This window comes from Camelina sativa, chromosome 12 (assembly GCF_030686135.1).
Source record: "Camelina sativa cultivar CO46 ecotype springtype chromosome 12, ASM3068613v1".
NCBI lineage: Eukaryota > Viridiplantae > Streptophyta > Magnoliopsida > Brassicales > Brassicaceae > Camelina > Camelina sativa.
In genome coordinates this window covers 38,368,124-38,380,659 of record NC_141891.1, presented here as the reverse complement: position 1 = coordinate 38,380,659, position 12,536 = coordinate 38,368,124, and the positions used below count along the sequence as shown (strand labels likewise).

At 39.5% G+C, this 12,536-nt stretch overlaps 3 protein-coding genes across 4 annotated transcripts; 1 reads left to right on the top strand and 2 right to left on the bottom strand.

The window, feature by feature from the left end:
* Positions 1-25: 25 nt before the first annotated feature.
* On the bottom strand, positions 26-2,181 carry LOC104732721 (putative nucleolar protein 5-2). Of its 2 annotated transcripts, XM_010452301.3 has the most exons (7): positions 1,816-2,157; positions 1,541-1,726; positions 1,289-1,447; positions 1,111-1,196; positions 996-1,041; positions 344-905; positions 26-249 (listed from the first exon to the last, which is right to left on the bottom strand). In XM_010452301.3, the coding sequence occupies exons 1-6, from the start codon at positions 1,942-1,944 to the stop codon at positions 384-386; spliced, it is 1,128 nt and encodes a 375-aa protein (XP_010450603.1). In that variant the 5' UTR covers positions 1,945-2,157; the 3' UTR covers positions 26-249; positions 344-383. The 2 variants fall into 2 exon arrangements, with proteins under 2 accessions (XP_010450603.1, XP_010450602.1); XM_010452300.3 differs by having other exon boundaries at positions 996-1,196; positions 1,816-2,181.
* LOC147933295 (uncharacterized) lies at positions 1,954-3,857 on the bottom strand. The gene is made up of 3 exons (XM_087477386.1): positions 3,463-3,857; positions 3,000-3,366; positions 1,954-2,031 (listed from the first exon to the last, which is right to left on the bottom strand). The coding sequence occupies exons 1-3, from the start codon at positions 3,855-3,857 to the stop codon at positions 1,954-1,956; spliced, it is 840 nt and encodes a 279-aa protein (XP_087333512.1).
* Positions 3,858-11,449: 7,592 nt separating this feature from the next.
* LOC147933294 (uncharacterized) lies at positions 11,450-11,926 on the top strand. The gene is made up of 2 exons (XM_087477385.1): positions 11,450-11,662; positions 11,756-11,926. The coding sequence occupies exons 1-2, from the start codon at positions 11,450-11,452 to the stop codon at positions 11,924-11,926; spliced, it is 384 nt and encodes a 127-aa protein (XP_087333511.1).
* Positions 11,927-12,536: the final 610 nt, after the last annotated feature.

Here is a 12,536-nt window from a genome sequence, read left to right as displayed (position 1 = left end):
AAAAAAGAAAACCTGGAATCCGACATTAAGCTTAAAACATCTAACACACTAAACTTGAAACTGTCAGAATAGGCAAGTTCAAAGTAGACAAATACAAGTTCCATAAAAGTGTCATCAGAGATCAAAGTTCAAAAAAAAGATAGAAGGCAAGCATAGGAAACAGTTTGGTTTTGATTCTTGGATGATGGCCTTTTTGGTATACTTGGATCTCTCATTAACTTCAACGACCTTGCAAGTTGACTCCAAGAACTTTACAAGGAAAAATGAAATAATACAATGTTAGAAATCAAAATTGTAAAGCAAGCATGTAATGTATAAGAGAGGTTAGAAGGAAAGAAATAACCATTCGCTAGAGGAGATGAACACACGGGGTCTGCACGAAGTTATCTTGATTGATGGCCGTAGAGTGTACGAAGGTGTCGCATCCTAAGTTGACGGAGGTAAACTGCGTAGTGGAGTCCCATATTGTTATTTTGGCCAGCACCAAAAAGATCAATCCTAATGGCAAGAGCACATTTAGCAGCCAATGATCGAGATAGCCTCAGCTTGTTAAGATTTGGGGTTTCAACGATAGGTGAGCTGTAAATATAACCACACATGGGATCGGCTGCTTTGGCTCCGAGTCTCTCAAGTGAGCTCGCAGGCAGCAAGGAGAGGTTCCATAAACCACCTACACAAGAAATTAGCCGGGCAGCAACCGTCACTCCAACTAGAGCAGTCAGATTGGGAGCAACAACGTTCAATCTGTCCTGCAGGTGATCCCGAAGCGCAGTTCTGCTGTCATGAACAGACATAGCCTGATCACAGAGACCCCGGATCATCTGCAAGTCGATGTCATCGAAATCAGGTCCAATTGAATTGATAGCTGCTGTCTTCAGATCCATCTCAGTCTCCTCTGGTAGGAACTGCAATGAAAGGATGAGATCAAAAAATCAGGGCGTTTTTTTTTGTAAGTTGAAGTCTCTACTACAAGGTTTAATAATATGAGAGTTTACCGCAGAGAAGTCTAAAGCAGCGGCCCCAGCCTTGTTTCCCATGAGCCTGACAACTCTAACATATAAGAGATTGTCTGGTATGATCTGAGAAAGCTCGGGAAAATGCAATGCATACCATTCTCTAACCCTCATAGCATACATGTTGATATCTTTGTCAAGATTGTCGTAGAAACGAATACTTGTGATAATAGTGGAATCATCCTGAAAAAAATAATAAACTAAATAGTTAGGAGATGCAAAACAAACACACACGGGATAAGTTGAATGTCAGACAATTAAATTGCCAACGATACCCTGTTAGTATCAATCTCCAGTGTCTGCGTAGCAAGTTTGTGAGCCAAATCCAACCTCGGAGGAGCCAAGAATACGCCACCCATGAGTGCTGTGAACTGACTTCTAACACCTCTAAGAAGCTCCAATACAGCTACGTTGTGAACACATTTGATTTGCGGCTGTATTGAGTTGAGAACCTCCATTAGAGGAGACAAACACTACAGAGACTGACGGGAATTAAAAAAAAAAAAAAAAAAGGTGTAATAACAAACCAGCAATATGTTGATCTGAACTCCAAGCCTTTGATCAGACACACCTAATAATTCACGACCATCTAGACAGTTATCTTCTAAGAAAACAACAAGCTCTTCGCTCGGTTCTCCGCGCCTCAAAGCAGCCAGCTCACCGAGAGCTTCCAATTGGCCGTCAAACTTAAGAATAGCTACTCGCCTGACCACCTGCGTACACCAAATATTTGGTGTAAGAGAAACTAAAAACTAAACAAAATAAAAAATTAGAAACCAAACACTAGGCATTTAAATCAGACCTGTCTTGCTGACTCCGGAGACTCGAACAGTCTACCTATTTCCACAACGTCAGCAGCAGCCGCCACGATTCCTTCATCGACCACTCTGAAGAGGGCAAATCCCTCTGACGATTCAAACAGTAAGAGCATGCTGAGACCTCAAGAAACAAAGAAGAATAGAGAATATCGAAGAGAAGAGATCTCGAGAAGTAAGGAGGAAGAGGCAAGCGGAAAACCCTAGAATAGAAATCCCTTCGGTAGCTCACTTCTTTAATAGTGGGTGGACACACGACAACGTATTGGGATTATTAAACGAACCTCCTGGCCGCACTTATCCAGATTGTTGCTTTACTACCCGCAGATATATTTTTATTAAAGTCTAATACTATTGTCTTTTTTCTTTTTTCTTTTTATATCTCTTTATTATTATAATCGATGTCCAAATTTTTTTACTAGATTATTACCAAATCTGCTGCTACTACTGAAACTAGTTAGTAAAATCGAGTCATTAAAAATACCATTTATCCCAAAATTATCATATTCTAGATGAGAGGACCCAGGTTTAAAGTTTTATAAATTAAATTTAATTTAATAAAAATATATTAAAATTTATTATACGTTATTTTAAATTTTTATTTTTGTTATAATACACTAGTTTATATCCATTTACAAATCTTTTATGTATGTTACTATTTCAAGTGTATTTTTTTACACCTAAATATACTTTATGTTACAAATATATATATTCTTTATCACCACCTAGAAAATGTCTATATAAACACATTAAGCCAACTATTTCACTTTCACTTCTGCATAGTTTTTTAATTACTAAAATTGTTATTGCTGGCTCAAAAAAATCATTTTGAATAAAAAATATATTACATAATATGCTAATCAATGATGTATCATCACAATAATGTATGACCACCATGGAGCAAAACCTCGGCTCCGCCCTCATCCCTTATGGAGAGAACCTTGCGTCCAACCTCCTTCACCGTGGAGAGAACCTTGGCTCCGCCTTCCTCTCTTGGGGAGATAACCTTGCGTCCAATCTCCTCCACCTTCCTCTCTTGGGGAGATAACCTTGCGTCCAATCTTCTCCACCATAGAGAGAACCTCGGCTCTGCCCTCCTCATGTGTGGAGAGAAATTGTTCTCGTCTTTTTGCTCTAAAAAAATGGTAGCCAGGAAAAGGACCACACGAACCGTATGTAACTTCGCCACTGGGGCAAATGTCTCCTTGTAGTCCGTCCCGTATGTCTGAGTGAACCCACGAGCTACAAGGCGAGCTTTGTAGCGTTCAATGTCACCATTGCTCAAGTACTTTATGGTGAATACCCATTTGGAGCTAACCGCCTTTTTGCCTTTAGGTAGATCAGCTTCATCCCAAATATGGTTCTTAGTCATGGCTCCTATCTCGTCTTTGACCGCTCCTAACCATTCGTCATGATCTTTAGCTTCATCGTAGGTTTGAGGAATCCAGTGAACCTCAATCTTACCGAAGAAAGCTTGGTATTCCTCGGGTAGCAGCTCATGGGAACATACCGCTTGGATAGGATGAGCAATAGCTTGACTGCTATAGTAGAAGTTTTTGTCCCGCCAGGTAGAGTGATGGAGGTTTGACTCTCTCACTTCTACGAAGAGCTTGATGAGGAGGTCGTGCCTCTACTGGAGACATCCCATATTCATCGTTAGTGGTGTCTCTCTGCTTGACAAATCATCCTCCACAGCTTCAGAATGTTCTTCTTGATTGGTCGCATCTCTAATTGATTCAGCACCAGGAGGATAAGAAATAGTCTGCAGTGGTTCGTCGTTGTCCATGGAAGACGTAGCTTGACCATCACTTGTCTTGTGTGAAGAATGTCCAATATGATCGAGTAGGAACTTCAAGCTTGATGCTCGGTAATTTGGAGAGTGAGACAGATCCTTCAAACTGTTCCAATCTTTCTTGTCAAAGTAACCTGCATCTTCGATGAATTTCACATCTCGAGAGATAAGCAGTCGACCCGTAGTTGGATCATAATATTTATAACCTTTCTGCGTTGTTGAGTAGCCGATGAACATGCATTTGGTGCTCTTAGGATCGAGTTTGTTCCTTTGCTCCCCATGTACTAACACAAAGCACACACAACCGAACACACGTAAGTGATCTAAAGATGGCTTGGTTTTGTTGAGTACCTCAAATGGAGACCTATCATCAAGAATCTTTGTTGGAGTTCTATGATAAGATAACACGCTATCATTACTGCATCACCCCAAAACTTTTTTGGTGACATTAGTATGAAACATCATCGATCTTGCAACATCCATAAGGTGTCAATTTTTCCTCTCTGCTACACCATTTTGTTGGGGTGTATATGGGCAACTTGTTTAGGATGCCATGTTTGGCCAAATGTTCCTTGATCTTGTGACCTGTGTATTCTCCTCCATTGTCGGATCTTAGGACCTTTATTTTGGCATTGAAGTGGTTAGTAACCTAGTTTTGAAAGTTAACAAATGCATCATACACTCTATCCTTAGATGGTAACAAAGTAATCCAAGTATATTTTAACTTTTCATCAATGAATGTCACAAAATACTTGTTATTGTCTCTAGATAGGCATGGTGATGTCCAAACATCTGAATGTACTAAGTCAAAACAATTCTCATAAATAGTAGTAGATTTAGGAAAAATAAACTTGCAGTGTTTTCCAAGAATAAAGACTCACAACTTGAATTGTCAAAAGAAACATTAGGCAACATTAGATTAAGAGCTCGAGAGTGAGGATGGCCTATCTACCATGCCACACTGCATTTAAACTAAAAGCAAAGCAGGATTTAAACAAAGGAGAAGGACTTGGTGAAGTGTTCTCTAAGACATAGAGATCTCCATTAGCATTCCCCTCTCCAAGAATCTTTCCAATCTCAATATCCTAAAAATGAACACTATTAGGACCAAAGATGGTGTAGCAGTTTAAATCATTAGTGCCTCTTTTAACCGATAGAAGGTTTGATGTAAAGGTAGACATAAAGAAAGCTTTTGAGGTTTTGTCAAACAGTTTCAAATCCCCTACTCCTTTTACTGGTATTCGATCCCCATTAGCTATGATAACATTTCTTAGAGCTGGTTTTATGTTGTTTATCAGACTTGAGTTACTTATCATATGATGAGAAGCACTGGAGTCAACAACAATCAAACTACTTGGTTTAGAAGCTGAACTTGAGGCAGAGGCGATGGATGGAGTTAGTGGCAAATTATAATCTGGATATTGCTTACCATTCTGGTAAAGCTAACTTGGTGGCAGATGCTCTAAGCAGGAAGCGAGCGGCTTCTGCTCAGGAGCAGGACATGGAGTCTCTAATGAGTGAGATCAGTACTTTGAGGTTATTTGCTATTTCACAAGAGCCATTGGGACTGGAGGCAGCTGACAGAGCGGATCTTCTGAGTAGAGTGCGGTTGGCTCAGGAGGGTGATGAGGGGCTGGTGAACGCCTCTAAGGCTGCGGGTTCTGAGTATCAGGTCTTTGCTAATGGAACTATCTAGGTGCATTGTAATGACCCTCACCAAGGGTAAAAACCTCAAAATAAAAGATCAAAGAAATGGACCGGAAAGTACTTGAAAAGAAAGAAGGTGTAAAACCAAGAAGAACGACCAGAAGAAGTCCGAGAAAATATTCGCTAGTCAAATAAAGACCGAGCCAAGACCGGAGGAATCAAGTGCACGACTAGGACTCAAAGACCGAGCAGGAATTGGAAGAGTTGGCCGAAAAATGCCAAGAAATGTTGCCAAGAAACATGTACCGAGAAAATTTGTCGAAGGCCCGAGAGGAATCGTCGAGACACACAGTCAAAACACCCGAGATGTAATGACCGAACGGACCAAGGCATACTGTCCGTATTGCCTGAGAGATTACCGAGCGTACCGAACGGAACGGCCGGACGACCCAGAAAACTGTCCAAAGGAGATGAGAAGAGCTGGAGGGGAATGTCAAAGGTGATAGACAAAGGATTGAGTGTTTTGGGAAAATTTATTATTTTCTCAAAATTACGACCAATAAGAAGCAAGATAAGTGGGGGAATTAATTTAATTAAGAAGATTAAAGAAGATAGTGGAAGATTAAGCTTAATCAAGGCGTTTAAGGAAGAAGTGGTGTTAAGGTGGCCAAGTCTCACTAATTTTCACCAAGAAGACTTAAGGAGAAGAAGAGAACCACATTAAGCCAAGTCACACAATTGCCTTATAAAATTATGTGGAGATTAGCGACATGCACTAATAAAAGAGAAGACATGCACTAATGAGGAGGAGTTTTATGCACTAATAGAGAAGGATTAGGAAGCTAATTGGCGAGCTTTGATTGGATGGAGAGGCACTTGTCGCATAAACAAGAAAAGGAGAAAACACATGTCGATTTGCACTAAGGAGAGGAGGAGAATTCGAGCCTATAAATAGAGGGAGTGAAGCTCATTATCAAAGTTTCTCATTTTCTCTCATCTCACTAAACACTCAAACACTTAGAGTTTTGTTTTCTCTCAAAGTTAAGAGAGAAACAAAGGAGAGATCGCCGAGAGAGAGATAGTCGCATAAAAGAAGGAGTTGCTGCCGAAGTAATCTTAGGCGAAGAAGCGGAGTTGTTATCAAGTGATCATCGAGAAAACACGGAGGTGGTGTCGAGATCAAGCTGTCAAAGAGAAAGGAGCTTCTAGCGAAGAGGCTATTGAGAAAGAGACGCGGTTGGACTAAGTAAGCCGAGAACGAGAACGGTTGAAGGAGCGGAGGAGTGTCAAGCGGAGACCGTCTGATCGTGTGGTGCCGTGAGTCTGTGTAATCATCGTCGATACGCGAGAGGTGAGTCTGCGGTAATGCATGTAGGGTGCATGCATGTAGTGTTGGTTTAAATTGATTGCATGCCTAGTAGGATTCATCTTAGTGAAATGTGTAGATACACATCTAACTTGAATCACCTTGCATGTTGAATTGGTTATATTTTAAGTAATTGGGACTTAAAATTTGGTTAGAATTGCATGCGTGATAGAACCTAGTTTTGCTTGATAATTTCTTGTTAAAACCGGTTGCATGCACAAGAGAAGATTAAGTATTTTGCATTGTTTTGCATAATTTTAATCGAGGTTAGAACATGCTTAAATAAACCTTGGGGATTTAAATGAGTAAATCGGTTAGGTTGCATGTTAATTTGGACTTAGGATTTAAATGGGTAAATCCTACTTGGTTGCATGCGTATTAGGACTTGTTGCATAATTTATGCTTAAGTTGCTTATGTGGTGTGCATGCGTATAGATTAATCACAAGTTGCTTGATTTTATTCTTGCTCCTTGTCTGATTATTGCTTGTTTAATTCTCGCTTGATTTCATGCTTGTATGCTTGACTAATCGTTGCTTGAATTATTCGTGTGAGGTTGATTTTAGCTTAGTCTCTCGAATTCGTTTCTTGAGTCGTAAGCTAGAGTAGTGAGTCGATATTTCTGGTTCCAAAAGTATATGTCACGCGTGAGTTCCCACGATCACTTGCGCGGAGACATTGTCACGGCTGGCTAGCTACTAGCGTGACCGCTACATGACGATGTAGTTAAAGGTGGGATCATGCCGGAGAACTTTGTGGTCTCGGCATGGAGAAGGAGATGGAACGGAACAGATTATCGAAGGGCCCTAGGTGTAAAGAGTCTAGAGTAATCAAGAGTCCCTTGTTTATGGCTAGTCGTCTTTGCATGTGGTGTTTGGTGTAGGAGTCTAGGATAGTTCAAGTGTTCCTTGTTTATTCTAGATTGTCCTTGCGTGGTGTAGATGAGTCAAGAGTCTAAAGTGGTCTTTAGTCGTCTTGTGTTGTGAGTAGCGAGTCTAGATCTTTCGAAGTGTGTCGTAGTGATCTAGTCTTCTTGCATGTTTGATTGTTTGATTGCTTCCGCTATAGCTTTTGCTGCGTTGCTTTGATAACTTGCTAGTTTGTTTAACTTGCTTGTTTTCGTTGTTTACTGGGGTAGTCGGGTTGGGAAATAGAATCCTGTTTAGGATATTAAAAGGGGTACCCAGGCTCACTGAGTAATCTTAGATTACTCATGTCTCAGTTGTTGTGGTTTTGCAGGGAAGCCTAAGTGAGTCTAGAGCCGGAGCAAACTTTAGGGTACCGGATAGGGTTTTCTTGTGTTCCTTGTAAAACCCTATAATTTTACAAATGGTTATGTATATTTTTCCGACTATCTAAATATATATTGCTTTAATAATTTGTTTGTGATGAATTATTTTACTAAAGTAATATATATGCGGTTTTCAGGAAAACATGGCAAGTTGCAAATGATACTCGGCCTTGTCCGGGCTAACACAACGCACCAGGCCGCGAGGGTTGAAAAGCCTAAGTAACCTCGGTTGCGGGTGGGATTGTGCTAGGGAGGATCGGTCGGGAAGTCTGCAGCTTCCGTCCCTCGGCCGGACCACCTCGGCGCAATTTTGCAAGTGGCGTCCCGTGGCTGTCCGATGGCCTTCGTGGTCCTAGGACGGTTCGGGGGCGTTACATGCATGGTCGGGTTTGTGTGCCTAAGGATGAGGGTATGAGGCAAGAGATTCTGAGAGAGGCTCATTCGACACATCATGATGTAGCCTCTATCTCTGTAACGCCTCAAGCTCATGTCCACTCTCAGTCCATGAGACAACTTTCCTAAGTGGGCCCTACATCTATTCCCGGCCTGTGGATCCACCCATATTCGATGGCCGGTTTGTTAAGTCTGGGAGGCTTTAAAAACTTGTTTACCGATCTTACAAATAATATTTTTCTGTGTTTTGTCCTCGCTTGCACAGTTCCGACAATCACTTCCAGGAAGGTCACCCATCATGAAGTTCTCGCAGGACACTTGACCTAAAAAATAAGTGCATTTTGGTGACATATGTGGCCAAATCAATTCTTTTAAACCTTTCCACAAACCATGGTGCCACAGTCTTTGAGATCCTATGGATCTATCAACAACGATTTATGTTTTTCTAATCTATATATCTATGTTTGTTGTAAGCTTGTGTTTGATTAGCCTATTTTATCTATCTATTAGGTTGATGAGATTCTAATCGTTATCTCCCTTTGGGATTGAATGAATAATGATAAAAACTATGTTTGCAAAAAAAGGGTTTATGACCAACCGTTGAGAAATTAGAAGAAAATTAATTTGACATAATTAAAAAACAATAGATAATTATAAGCACGGTAATATATGAATCCCAAATAATTCAAAGATAAAAATATAAATTAAATAAAACAATCTAAAAAATACTACAATAACCTTTAAAATACAGTATTAGAAAAAGAAAACGCATATATTAATATTTTTTTGGGTCAACATATTAATCTAAATTATTCCCATCTGAAAAATAAAAACTAGGAGAAAATTTTGGTTTTAAAAAATAAGAAAAATTTAACTTCCCATTAAAAAAAAAATTCCCAATTAAACAAAGTTGAAAGCAGTAGTTTTGAATAAATTATTTAAATATGAGACGATCTATGCTTATATAGAAGTGAGTATTTACAAAATTTAAAATTAATAATTAACTGTATCTTTCACTTAATCCCTTTTTCTATTTATTGTAGAATTAATAACTTAAAATTAAAAATAAGTAAATCATATTATAATTTTGAATTTTATGATATATATATATATATAATCTTCTTATAATTATTTTAAAAAACTTTGTATTTTTTTAATAAATTCTGTTATTTTTGATAATTATCTTCTTACATTATTAATTTTTTTTAAATTTTTTTTTTTTTTGTTGTAATCAAATTTCTTCTTTTAAATATTAACTTTTACACATGTCAAAATCTGAGATTGATAACTTGACAAATGTCAAAATCTTATTAATGGCTAACTTTCAAAACCCAACTTTCTATAATTAGATACTATTAATTGGGGAGCACACTTAATAATAATAATAAAAACAAAAAAACCATAACATATATCTATGTTGCGACCAACTCCAACAGCAGCAACCTTGTAACAGATCCACTTGCCTACATAATTAAAAAATAAAAAAGATTTAAACTTTCTAAAACAATAGTAACAATTATTAAAGAAATAAATGATAAACTCTTTTTACAATTGGTTATAAGTTATAATTGTATTTGTTCGTTAAATATTGGATGTTTTGCAAATAGAGGAATAACTAAATTTTTTGACCATTTATGTGGCTAAATATTTATATTAATTTTTTAACCCGCAATATATTTCATGACTATTTGTTTGTTCGATTTAGTTTGTTTTGTTTAGTGTTTGAGATTTCATTTTGATTTTGAATTATTATAACAAAAAAAATAAGTGATATAAATACATAATAAGTCATTTATACGCTATGATTAAGTCACATTTTTCCTAATGATTTAATTATTTTACACAATCTTAGTTAAATCAACTTTATTTTATATGTCAAATATTCTAAGTCATAGTCCTTTTACTAATGGTTTCAATGAATTTTCTACTAGATTTGGAAACTTATGTCTTTGATAATTCTTAGGTCATTACTATCCTTTCTGCTACTCTCGGATGAACTGTCCAAATTCAGTATAAGTTGTTTTTTGTGTCACTTCATGATCGATGAAAATATGTTACTAAATGTTCAGTCAAATGGATCTGATCACTTATTTATTTTTGGGATTTGGTGTTTGTAGGATGGTTCTAAAGAAGGACGAAAGTTTTTGCTCTTGTATAGGTTATCAGGGTCTGAACCGAGTCACTAGGAAGAACAAGTACCCTCTCACGCGGATTGATGAGTTGTTGGATCAGCTGAGGGGTGCTACTTGGTTCTCCAAGATTGACTTGACGTCCGATTACCATTAGATTCCGATAGATGAGCTGGACGTCAGGAAGAACGATTTTCATGATGAGGTATGGGCACTATGAGTTTGCGGTGATGCCCTTTGGTTTGACCAATGCACCAGCTGCGTTTATGAGGTTGATGAACAGCGTGTTCTAGGAGTTTTTGGATGAGTTTGTCATCATCTTCATCGATGACATCCTGGTGTATTGCAAGAGTCCTGAGGAGCATGAAATCCATCTAAGAGCGGTTCTGAGGAAGTTGTAGGAGTGAAGCTTTTCGCTAAGCTAAGCAAGTGCAGTTTCTGGCAGAGGGAGATAGGTCACGTTGTTTATGCAGCAGGAGTCGTTGTAGACCCAGAGAAGATTCAGGCCATCAGGGATTGGCCTAGACCGCAAAACGCCACAAAGATTAGGAGTTTCCTCGGGTTGGCAGGATACTACAGGAAGTTTGTGAGGGGTTTAGCGAGTATGGCACAGCCGATGACTAAGCTAATAGGAAATGACGTTTTCTTTGTGTGGTCACCAGAGTGTGAGACGGCTTTTGCAAGCCTCAAGTAGATGTTGATGAGTACACCAGTATTAGCCTAGCCGGAGCAGGATTAGCCATATGTGGTGTATAAAGATGTTTACAGAGTTGGTTTGGGGTGTGTGCTGATGCATGAGGGAAATTTTATTAACTATGCTACACGACAATTGCGGAAGCATGAGGGCAATTACCCTACCCATGACTTGGAGATGGCAGCTGTAGTTTTCGCTTTGAAGATTTGGGTATCTTATCTTTATGGCGGAAGGTGCAGGTATACATAGATCATAAGAGCCTGAAGTATATCTTCACTCAGCCCGAGCTGAACTTGAGGCAGAGGCGATGGATGGAGTTAGTGGCAAATTATGATCTAGATATAGCTTACCATTCCGGTAAAGCTAACTTGGTGGCAGATGCTCTAAGTAGGAAGCAAGCGGCTTCTGCTCAGGAGCAGGACATGGAGTCTCTGGTGAGTGAGATTAGTATTTTGAGGTTATTTGCTATTTTACAAGAGCCATTGGGACTGGAGGCAGCTGACAGAGCGGATCTTCTGAGTAGAGTGCGGTTGGCTCAGGAGGGTGATGAGGGGCTGGTGAACACCTCTAAGGCTGCGGGTTCTGAGTATCAGGTCTTTGCTAATGAAACTATCTAGGTGCATGGTCGGGTTTGTCTGCCTAAGGATAAGGGTTTGAGGCAAGAGATTCTGAGAGAGGCTCATTCGAGCAAGTTCTCTGTTCATCATGGAGCGACCAAAATATACCATGACATCAAACGGTATTATCACTGGGTCGGGATAAAGAGGGATGTCGCTAGCTGGGTCTAGAGGTGTGATACGTGCAACCTAGTGAAGGCTGACCATAAGGTGCCGAGTGGCCTGTTGTAGAGTTTACCCATTCCAGAGTGGAAGCGGGATATGATCACGATGGACTTCGTGGTTGAGTTGCTTGTATCACAGACTATGGATGCTATCTATGTGATTGTGGATCGTCTGACCAAATCTGCACATTTTCTAGCTATTAAGAAGACTGATGGAGCAGCAGTCTTGACTAAGAAGTATGTGAGGGAGATAGTGATGTTGCACGGTGTGCCTGTGAGCATAGTGTCATACATGGATTCCAAGTTCACTTCAGCGTTCTGGAGGGTGTTTCAGGCAGAGTTGGGCACTAAGGTGCACATGAGTACAACTTATAATCCTCATACAGATGGGCAGTGAGAAAGGACAATACAGACTCTGGAGGAGTTGCTGAGGAGGTGTGTGCTGGACTGGGGTTGTCATTGGGCCGATCACCTGAACCTGGTAAAGTTTGCTTACAACCACAGCTATCAGGCGATTGTTGACATGGCTCCTTATGAGGCGTTATATGGGAGACTGTAGTGACCCGTATCAAAGGATATGTAGCGGACGAAAAGAACGTGACCAAAAGGACCAGAGA